Source organism: Lutra lutra, chromosome 1 (genome assembly GCF_902655055.1).
Source record: "Lutra lutra chromosome 1, mLutLut1.2, whole genome shotgun sequence".
In the NCBI taxonomy this organism is placed as follows: domain Eukaryota; kingdom Metazoa; phylum Chordata; class Mammalia; order Carnivora; family Mustelidae; genus Lutra; species Lutra lutra.
In genome coordinates, this window is record NC_062278.1 from 203,433,297 (window position 1) to 203,445,316 (window position 12,020).

At 37.8% G+C, this 12,020-nt stretch overlaps 1 protein-coding gene across 4 annotated transcripts in view; it reads right to left on the minus strand.

Moving 5' to 3' along the window:
• The window catches only part of DOCK3 (dedicator of cytokinesis 3), a 564,947-nt gene that overhangs the window by 371,469 nt on the left and 181,458 nt on the right, over window positions 1-12,020 (minus strand). The window contains exon 4 of one of the 4 annotated variants that reach the window (XM_047693058.1): window positions 11,679-11,747. The exons of the other annotated variants lie outside the window; for them this stretch is intronic. Within the exon in view, the coding sequence (XP_047549014.1) occupies window positions 11,679-11,747 (69 nt within the window). The remainder of the gene's footprint in view (window positions 1-11,678; window positions 11,748-12,020) is intronic. 4 annotated transcript variants of the gene reach the window in all.

Genomic DNA, 12,020 nt, shown 5'->3' on the forward strand with positions numbered 1-12,020 from the left:
AGGAAAATATGGACGTAAAATAGAATAAAACACACAACTTCATGCAACCAAAACTAAGCAATGACAACCTATTACCTATAAAGGAAGAATAGTAAAAAGCAAAAAAGGCATAAAATTAGCATATGCTTCCAGGAAGATGGATGAGACATATTTTTCACTAATCCTCCTGCTAAATACAACAAAAAACTTTGGGCATATATGTAACAAATACATAAATATATACATATTTCACACATATAACATCATATATAAAGCATAGATATACATTGTATATTAAAAACTCTAGAAAGAAATATATTTTTAAAAATTAGGAAGATTCTGAAAGGTACAGAGAAAAAGGCAGACCAGCTAGGGACCTTGAGATGCTAGAAAGAACACAGTGGTGCATTCCCTAGATTTTCTTTTACCTTATACATCTGTTATTTGAAGCTGAAAAAGCTAGAAACCAAGAAATACCAACAGGCACAGACAAAAAAAGAATGTTCCTTCTAGTTTAAGAACCAGGAAAAGTCAGCCTGTCAACAAAGAAAACACCTTAGTAATAAACACTATATTGATTCCAAACATCACCAAAAATGAAAGAAAAAAAAGTTGTGGCCCAACTCTCACCCACGCAAGCAAGGTTAACTGGAGAAATTGGATTTTCACCTTCATCGGACTATAATTAACACATTCAAGTCTTTTTTTTTTAATTTCCTTTCAGCATAACAGTATTCATTGTTTTTGCACCACACCCAGTGCTCCATGCAATCCGTGTCCTCTCTAATACCCACCACCTGATTCCCCCAACCTCCCACCCCCTGCCCCTTCAAAACCCTCAGATTGTTTTTCAGAGTCCATAGTCTCTCAGGGTTCACCTCCCCTTCCAATTTCCCTCAACTCCCTTCTCCTCTCTAACTCCCCTATTTGTTATGCTCCACAAAGAAGTGAAACCCTATGATAATTGACTCTCTCTGCTTGACTATTTCACTCAGCATAATCTCTTCCAGTCCGTCCATGTTGCTACAAAAGTTGGGTATTCCTGGCCAGACTTATCAAAAAAAAAAAAAGAGAAAGAACCCAAATAAATAAAATCATGAATGAAAGGGGAGAGATCACAACGAACACCAAAGAAATACAGACAATTATAAGAACATACTATGAGCAACTCTACGTCAACAAATTTGACAATCTGGAAGAAATGGATGCATTCCTAGAGACATATAAACTACCACAACTGAACCAGGAAGAAATAGAAAGCCTGAACAGACCCATAACCAGGAAGGAGATTGAAACAGTCATCAAAAATCTCCAAACAAACAAAAGCCCAGGGCCAGACGGCTTCCCGGGGGAATTCTACCAAACATTTAAAGAAGAACTAATTCCTATTCTCCTGAAACTGTTCCAAAAAATAGAAATAGAAGGAAAACTTCCAAACTCATTTTATGAGGCCAGCATCACCTTGATCCCAAAACCAGACAAGGATCCCAACAAAAAAGAGAACTACAGACCAATATCCTTGATGAACACAGATGCAAAAATTCTCGCCAAAATACTAGCCAATAGGATTCAACAGTACGTTAAAAGGATTATTCACCACGACCAAGTGGGATTTATTCCAGGGCTGCAAGGCTGGTTCAACATCCGCAAATCAATCAATGTGATACAACACATTAATAAAAGAAAGAACAAGAACCATATGATACTCTCCATAGATGCTGAAAAAGCATTTGACAAAGTACAGCATCCCTTCCTGATCAAAACTCTTCAAAGTGTAGGGATAGACGGCACATACCTCAATATTATCAAAGCCATCTATGAAAAACCCACCGCAAATATCATTCTCAATGGAGAAAAACTGAAAGCTTTTCCGCTAAGGTCAGGAACACGGCAGGGATGTCCGCTATCACGCCTGCTATTCAACATAGTACTAGAAGTCCTAGCCTCAGCAATCAGACAACAAAAGGAAATTAAAGGCATCCAAATCGGCAAAGAAGAAGTCAAACTATCACTCTTTGCAGATTATATGATACTATATGTGGAAAACCCAAAAGACTCCTCTCCAAAACTGCTAGAACTTGTACAGGGATTCAGTAAAGTGTCAGGATATAAAATCAATGCACAGAAATCAGTTGCATTTCTCTACACCAACAACAAGACAGAAGAAAGAGAAATTAAGGAGTCCATCCCATTTACAATTGCACCCAAAACTATAAGATACCTAGGAATAAACCTAACCAAAGAGACTAAGAATCTATACACAGAAAACTATAAAGTACTCATGAAAGAAACTGAGGAAGACACAAAGAAATGGAAAAATGTTCCATGCTCCTGGATTGGAAGAATAAATATTGTGAAAATGTCTATGCTACCTAAAGCAATCTACACATTTAATGCAATTCCTATCAAAGTACCATCCATTTTTTTCAAAGAAATGGAACAAATAATCCTAAAATTTATATGGAACCAGAAAAGACCTCGAATAGCCAAAGGAATATTGAAGAAGAAAGCCAAAGTTGGTGGCATCACAATTCCGGACTTCAAGCTCTATTACAAAGCTGTCATCATCAAGACAGCATGGTACTGGCACAAAAACAGACACATAGATCAATGGAACAGAATAGAGAGCCCAGAAATGGACCCTCAACTCTATGGTCAACTCATCTTCGACAAAGCAGGAAAGAATGTCCAATGGAAAAAAGACAGCCTCTTCAATAAATGGTGTTGGGAAAATTGGACAGCCATATGCAGAAAAATGAAATTGGATCATTTCCTTACACCACACATGAAAATAGACTCAAAATGGATGAAGGATCTCAATGTGAGAAAGGAATCCATCAAAATCCTTGAGGAGAACACAGGCAGCGACCTCTTCGACCTCAGCCGCAGCAACATCTTCCTAGGAACATCACCAAAGGCAAGGGAAGCAAGGGCAAAAATGAACTATTGGGATTTATCAAGATCAAAAGCTTTTGCACAGCAAAGGAAACAGTGAACAAAACCAAAAGACAACTGACAGAATGGGAGAAGATATTTGCAAAGGACATATCAGATAAAGGGCTAGTGTCCAAAATCTATAAAGAATTTAGCAAACTCAACACCCAAAGAACAAATAATCCAATCAAGAAATGGGCAGAGGACATGAACAAACTTTTCTGTGAAGAAGACATCCAGATGGCCAACAGACACATGAAAAAGTGCTCCATATCACTCGGCATCAGGGAAATACAAATCAAAACCACAATGAGATATCACCTCTCACCAGTCAGAATGGCTAAAATTAACAAGTCAGGAAATGACAGATACTGGCGAGGATGCAGAGAAAGGGGAACCCTCCTACACTGTTGGTGGGAATGCAAGCTGGTGCAACCACTCTGGAAAACAGCATGGAGGTTCCTCAAAATGTTGAAAATAGAACTACCCTATGACCCAGCAATTGCACTGCTGGGTATTTACCCTAAAGATACAAACCTAGTGATCCGAAGGGGCACATGCACCCGAATGTTTATAGCAGCAATGTCTACAATAGCCAAATGGAAAGAACCTAGATGTCCATCAACAGACGAATGGATAAAGAAGATGTGGTATATATACACAATGGAATACTATGCAGCCATCAAAAGAAATGAAATCTTGCCATTTGCGACGACGTGGATGGAACTAGAGGGTATCATGCTTAGCGAAATAAGTCAATCGGAGAAAGACAACTATCATATGATCTCCCTGATATGAGGGAGAGGAGATGCAACATGGGGGGTTAAGGGGGTAGGAGAAGAGTAAATGAAACAAGATGGGATTGGGAGGGAGACAAACCATAAGTGATTCTTAATCTCACAAAACAAACTGAGGGTTGATGGGGGGAGGAGGGTTGGGAGGGGGGGGTGGGGTTATGGATATTGGGGAGGGTATGTGCTATGGTGAGTGCTGTGAAGTGTGTAAACCTGGTGATTCGCAGACCTGCACCCCTGGGGATAAAAATATATGTTTATAAAAAATAAAATTTAAAAAAGGAAAAAAAAAAGTTGGGTATTCATCCTTTCTGATGGAGGCATGATTCTCCATAGTGTATATGGACCATATCTTCCTTATCCATCCGTCCGTTGAAGGGCATCTTGGTTCTTTCCACAGTTTGGCAACCGTGGCCATTGCTGCTATAAACACTGGGGTACAGATGGCCCTCCTTTTCACTACATCTGTATCCTTGGGGTAAATACCCAGTAGTGCAATGGCAGGGTCATAGGGAAGCTCTATTTTCAATTTCTTGAGGAATCTCCACACTGTTTTCCAAAGTGACTGCATCAACTTGCATTCCCACCAACAGTGTAAGAGGGTTCCCCTTTCTCCACATCCTCTCCAACACATGTTGTTTCCTGTCTTGCTAATTTTGGCCATTCTAACTGGTGTAAGGTGATATCTCAATGTGGTTTTAATTTGAACCTCCCTGATGGCTAGTGATGATGAACATTTTTTCATGTGTCTGATAGCCATTTGTATGTCTTCATTGGAGAAGTGTCTGTTCATATCTTCTGCCCATTTTTTAAATTTATTTTCAGCATAACAGTATTCATTGTTTTTGCACCACACCCAGTGCTCCATGCAGTCCGTGCCCTCTCTAACACCCACCACCTGGTTCCCCCAACCTCCCACCCCCCCACCTCCTTAAACCCTTCAGATTGTCCTTCAGAGTCCATAGTCTCTCATTGTTCACCTCCCCTTCCAATTTCCCCCAACTGCCTTCTCGTAACTCCCCATGTCCTCCATGCTATTTGTTATGCTCCACAAAGAAGTGAAACCCTATGATAATTGACTCTCTCTGCTTGACTTATTTCACTCAGCATAATCTCTTCCAGTCCCGTCCATGTTGCTACAAAAGTTGGGTATTCATCCTTTCTGATGGAGGCATAATACTCCATCGTGTATATGGACCACATCTTCCTCATCCATCCGTCCGTTGAAGGGCATCTTGGTTCTTTCCACAGTTTGGCGACCGTGGCCATTGCTGCTATAAACATTGGGGTACAGATGGCCCTTCTTTTCACTCCATCTGTATCTTTGGGGTAAATACCCAGTAGTGCAATGGCAGGGTCATAGGGAAGTTCTATTTTTAATTTCTTGAGGAATCTCCACACTGTTCTCCAAAGAGGCTGCACCAACTTGCATTCCCACCAACAGTTTTATATGATTGTCTGTTTTGTGTGTGTGTTGAGTTTGAGGAGTTCTTTATAGATCCTGCATATCAACCTTTTGTCTGTACTGTCATTTGCAAATATCTTCTCCCATTCCGTGGGTTGCCTCTTTGTTTTGTTGACTATTTCCTTTGCTGTGCAGAAGCTTTTGATTTTGATGAAGTCCCAAAAGTTTATTTTGGCTTTTGTTTCCTTTGCCTTTGGAGACATATCTTGAAAGAAGTTGCTGTGGCTGATATCGAAGAGATTACTGCCTATGTTCTCCTCTAGGATTCTGATGGATTCCTGTCTCACATTGAGGTCTTTTATCCATTTTGAGTTTATCTTTGTGTACGGTGTAAGACAATGGTCGAGTTTCATTCTTCTACACATTCAAGTCTTGAACTGGTATATTACTAGACTGAAAAGGCCAAGTTGGGAGTCAAGAATTTCTACCCAAGGGGGCAATAACAAACCACAACCACTGAGTGGCAGTGGAGAATACCTGAACTTCTACCCCTAACCAGCATTAATGAGACTCCTCCATCATCCCCTGTGGTGTTGAAGAGGCCTAAGAGAGAGATGGTGGGGACTTTCACCATTGCTCAGCAATAACAAGGTCAACATTCTCCTCCGGTGTTATCAGAGGCTACATGGGGAATAGCAGAAGGCTCTACAGGCTTTCCCGTCAGTGAATAATCAGTGGAAGACTCCTAGGAAGCCAGAATTCCCACACCTATTCAACAGCAAAAAAGAGCCTGCACCATTCAGTGTCAACAGAGGCTGAGTGGGAAACATGGACCTCAACCCCCTCTTAGCAGTAATAAGGCAAATCCTGTCCTTCCCCTATAGCAGCACTGTTACAAAAGCCAGGAAAAGCAAAAGTTTTAAATAAAAGCAGTATCTCATAACATAATTCCTAAAGGTCTAGGTCCTGTCATACCAAGAACCAGGAAGATCTTAAATTGAATGGGAAAAAAAATACATGACAACACCAAGAAAACAAAGATGTTAGAATTATTGGACAAATATTTGAAGAAGCCATCATAAAAATGTTTCAGTGAGCAATTATAAATATGCGTGAAACATGAAAAAGAAAAGAGAATCTCAGCAAAGAAACAAAATGTCTCAACAAAGAAACAGAAGATGCTGGATGGGCTCAACAGTAGAATGGAGGGGACAGAGGAAAGAAGCAGTGAGCCATAAGTCAGAAAAATTTAAAATGATACACACTGACTGTGATATTGGGATACAATAATATATATTTCTTCATCCTGAATCCCTGACACAAGAGCTTCTAAAACTCTTGGAATTTCTGGATAAGAAAAGTAGGAGAAGCATCAACTTTGTTATTCATAATAAGCCACTTTCAACTCTACTGGGGTTTATGTTAAGGAAGTGACCCTTGGTGGGCCCCCAGATAGCTTCAGAATGGGATATGTCAGGGGAACCATGTGATTACAGGGCTGGAACTTTCAGCTCCACTCTCCAACCCCAGGAAGGGGAGAAAGGCTGGAAAATGAGTTAATCACCAAGGCCACTGATTTAATAAATTGTGCCTTCACAATATAACTCCCATAAAAACAACAATGGGGTTTGGAGAGCCTCCAGGGTAATGAACACATGAAGTTGCTGTGAGGCTGAAATACCAAAAAGGGGCACAACACAAAGAATGTACCCTAATGTAAACTATAAATAATAGTAATAGTAATAGATATTGGTTCATCAAATATAACAAACATACCACACTAATGTAGAATGTGAATAGGAGGAGAAACTGGGAGAGAGGGTCCTTGTACTTTCTGTACAATTTTTCTATACACCTTAAAGTGTTCTAAAAAATAAAGTCTAACAAAATTTAAAATTAAAAAAGTGGTGGGTATTAAGGAGGGCACATATTGCAGGGAGCACTGGGTGTGGAGCATAAACAATGAATCTTGAAACACTGAAAAAAATAAAAATTAAGATGTTAAAATTAAATTAAATTAAATTTTAAAATGACAGAAAACTTCCCCAATTTGGCAAAGGAAAAGTCTACATATTGAGGAAGTTGAGCAAACCCCAAACAGGATAAGCCAAAAGAAATGCATATCAAGACACAACATAGTTACATCTCTAAATATCACATGCAAAAAAAAAAAAATCTTAAAAGCAGTAAGAAAAAAACAATACCTTACCTCTAGTGGAAAAAATATTCAAATGACAGTGAATTTTTCACTAAAATCAGAGAAAACCAGGATCACTACTCACATGGCCAAAAGTGGAAACAACTCAAGTCTCCATCAACTGATAAGTGGACAAATATACCGTGATATATCCATACAATGGTATGTTAGTCAGCCATAAAAACAATTATGTACTGATATATGCCACATCAATAATGAATCTTGACAACATTATACTGAGTGAAAGAAGACAGTCACAAAAGGTCACATATTACATGACTTCACTTATAAGAAATATCCAGAATAGGCAAATCTATACAGACAGTAGTATCAAGGGCTGGGGGATGGAGGAATAGGTATAAGGTTTCATGTTTGGTGTGATGAAAAGGTTTTGGAGTCAGACAGTAGTAATGATTGTTAGACACTATGAATGGACTAAATGTCAACACGGAGGGGTGCCTAGGTGGCTCAGTCGGTTAAGTGTCTGACTCTTGATTTTGGCTCAGGTTATGATCTTAGTGTCAGGCTCCATGCTTACTGGGGAGTCTGCTTGAGATTCTCTCTCTCTCTCTTTCACTCTCCTACTCCCTTCTGTGTTCACACACACTCTCAAATAAATAATCTTTAAAAAACTTCATTACAAAAATAACAACATAGGCAAACAAGAAGTAAAAGCATGAAAAAACACATTATGCAAAAATTAATGAAAAGAAAGCAAGAGTTAATATTAGATAGACACCAGAACAAACAAAATTATTAATACAAAAAAGGGACATTATATAATGATACAAAGTCAACCACCAAGAAAACATAGCAATCATAAATGTAAATGCACTAAACAACAAAATATGTTGAAGCAAAACTCATAGAAATAAAAGTAGACAAATTCACAATTATAGTTAGAGACTTACAGAACAACTAAACAGTAAAAGAGCAATGATAAAGAACTCAACAATACCATCGACCAGTAGGATCTAGTGACATTCACAGAACACTCCACTCATCAAAAGCAGATACACATTCTTTTCAAGTGCCCAGAGGACATATACCAAGATAAATCATATCCTGGGCAAAACCACAAATGTCAACAAATTTAAAACAATCAAAATCATAAACAGAATGTTTTTTTAACCCCAGTAAAATCAAACTGGAAATCAATCACACAAAACACGAAAAAAAATCTGCAAATGGTTGGATAAAAAAAAAAAAAACATTTTTAAATAATCCATGAATCAAAGAGGACTTTTCAGAGTAAATAAAAAACTGAACTGAATTAAAATGACAATACAATATATCAAAATTTGGAGACACAGGTAAAGAAATGTTTAAAGGGAAAGTACTGGCATTAAATGCATATATTGTGTTTTGTTTCAAGTTTTTATTTAAATTCTAATTAGTTAACATATAGTGTAATGTTGGTTTCAGGAGAAGAATTTAGTGATTCCTCACTTACATATAATATCCAGTGCTCATTACTGCTCCTTAATATCCATCAATCATTTAGCCCATCCTCTGCCTATGTCCCCTCATCAACCCTGTTTGTTCTCTATAGTTACAAGTCTCTTATGGTTTGCCTCCCTCTCTTTTTTTTCTTTCCCCTATCTCTTTTGTTTCTTAAATTCCATATATGAGTCAGAATGGCTAAAGTTAACAACACAGGAAACAACAGATGTTGGCAAGGATATGGAGAAAGGAGAATCCTCGTACACTGTTGTTAGAAATGCAACCAGTGCCTCCACTCTGCAGAACAATATGGAGGTTCCTCAAAAAGTTAAAAATAGAACTATCCTATGATCCAGTAGTTGCACTAACTAGGTAATTACCCAAAGGATACAAAAATACTGATTCAAAGGGATACACGGACCCTAATGTTTATGTAGCATTATCAACAATAGCCAGATTACAGAAAGAACCCAAATGTTCATCAACTACAAATAGACAAAGAAGATGTGAGGGAACCTGGGTAGCTCAATTGGTGAAGCTTAAGCATCCAACTCTTGGTTTCAGTTCAGGTCATAATCTCAGGGTGGTGAGATTAAGCCTTGCTCCCAGCTCCACACTCAGTATGGAGTCTGCTTGTCCCTCCTTTTCTGCTCTGTCCCTCCCCCCGCCAACTCACATGCATGCATGCACTCTAATAAAATTCTCAACAACAACAAAAAAGAAGATGTGAAAAATTAATTGGGGAAAATTAGAAGAGAAGACAAACCATGAGAGACTGTGGACTCTGAGAAACAAACTGAGGGTTTTGGAAGGGAGGGGAGTAGGAGGATGGGTGAGCCTGGCGGAGGGCACGTATTGCATGGAGCATGGAGTGTGTTGCATAAACAGTGAATCTTGGATCACTGAAAAAATAAAATAAAAATTAAAAAACAAATAAAATTGGTTTCCTATAAAAATGAAATATAAATAAATAAAAAGAAAAATTATTTCTATTTTAGAAAAAAAAGATGTGGTGTATGTATATATATAATGGCATATTACTCAGCCATAAAAAAGAATGAAATCTTGCCATTTGCAACAACATGGATGGAGCTAGAATATATTATGCTAAGAAAAATAAGCCAATCAGAGAAAGACAGATGCATATGTTATTAAAAAGGAAAATTGCATGGTCCACTTGGCTCGGTCAGTAGAGCATGCAACTCTTGATTTTAGAGTTGTGAGTTCAAGATCCATGTGGAGCATGGAGCCTATTTTAAAAAATAAATAAGTAAATTTTTAAAACTTTAAACATAAAATAAGGAAAATTGCAAATCAATAATCTAAGCCCTCTCTTCAAGAAATTAGAATAGAAAAGCAAAATAAGACCAAAGCAAGCAGAAAGAATAAAAAGGAGAAATCAACAAAATTTAAAAAGGAAAAACAATAAAGAAAATATAAAGCTGGTCTTTGGGAAGATCAACAGAACTGACTAGGGGTGCCTGGGTGGCTCAGTCACTTAAGCATCTGCCTTCAGCTCAGGTCATGATCCCAGGGTCCTGGGCTCAAGCCCCAAGTCAGGCTCCCTGCTCAGCAGGGAGTCTGCTTCTCTCTCTCCCTCTGCCACCCCCCCACTACTTGTGTTCTCTCTCTGTCAAACGAATAAATAAAATCTTTTTTTTAATAGAACTAATTTCTACCAAGACTAACAAAGTAAAAAACAGATAATACACAAGTTGTCAATATCAGGAATGAAACAGGATATTACACATTCATTAAAAGGATATTAAAGGAATATTTCAAAAACGCTATGTAAATAAATAGATGACATGCATGAAACAGACCAGTTCCTTTTAAAATACAAACTACCATAACTCAACCAATACAAAATGTATACAATTGATTCTTGAACAATACAGGGTTAGGGGTACCAATACCCCAGTGTCACCAACACCCACAGTCAAAAACCCATGTATACCAAAAAACCATGTATACCTCAAACAGTTAACTACTAATAGCTTACTGTTGACTAGAAACCTTACTGATAACATAAGCAGTCAATTAACACATATATTAAATGTTATATGTATTATATAGTCTATTCTTGCAATAAAGTAAGCTAGAGAAAAAATACTTTAAAATCATAAGGCAGAGAAAATAAATTTACACTACTGTATTGTATGTATCACAAATCCACACAGAAGCGGACCCATGCAGTTCAAACCTATGTTATTCAAGGATTAACTATAATTTGAATAGCTTGAATAGCCCCATGACCATTAAGGAAATTGAATTCCTATTTTAAAACTCCAAAGAAAAAAAATCTTCAGACCCAGATGTCTTCACTGCTTCATTCTACCAAATGATTGAACATTTCTACTAAAAAATCACTACCATAAAATAAGAGGGAAAAAAATCTCTTAATTTTTTATAACATCAGTATTACTCTGATAACCAAAATCAAAGATAGTATAAAGAAAACCATAGACCAATATGCCTCATGAATATAGATATAAAAATCCTTAGCAAAATGTTATCAAGTAGAACTCAGCAATAAGAAGACTTATGCACTATGAGGTTTATTTTAGGGATGAAAAACATCTTCAAATTCAAAAATCAATCAATGTAATCTACCATATTAAAGCTAATGAAGAAAAATCACATACTGTATTAATGCATAAGACAAACTTCAACACCAATTCATGATTGAAATGGGACTCAGAAAAAAAGCAACAAAATCATAGAGGAGTAACATAAGCAAGATGGAAGAGTAGGAGTTTTGTACCATTTTCCCCACCAAAGAAAACTGATTTTAACAATCAATCACAGAAAAGAATGACCTTGTGGAAGTTCAGAAGTCCAGTGGAAAAGTTCAAGCACAGTGTTGGGAAAAAAAAAAAGTCTGAGACTGGATGCACTCAAGAGGGTAAGAACAATTTTACTTTACCTGCATTATTCCTCCCACAAGGCAGCCCAGCTCAGTGCCAAGAAATAACTTCTTGACCTGTGATTTCTCCTATGGCAGAAAGTGAGAGCATCTGAGTGAGCACCAGGCTTTCCCCAGCTTTGTTGTATGCTGCTGAAGAGACCCACTTCTTTCTCACCCCATCCAGAATACTGAGGTGTACTACACAACTGGAAGATGAGGAGGGGCTAGAAGGAAAGCAGCCAGGACTCTCAAAAGACGTCAAAGGATCCTACCAATCACTTTACAGACTCCATCAGGAAGCCTGTCCATGAGCTAATGGGGACATCTTGCCTAAAATTCTTCCCAACTGGCCAACAGGCA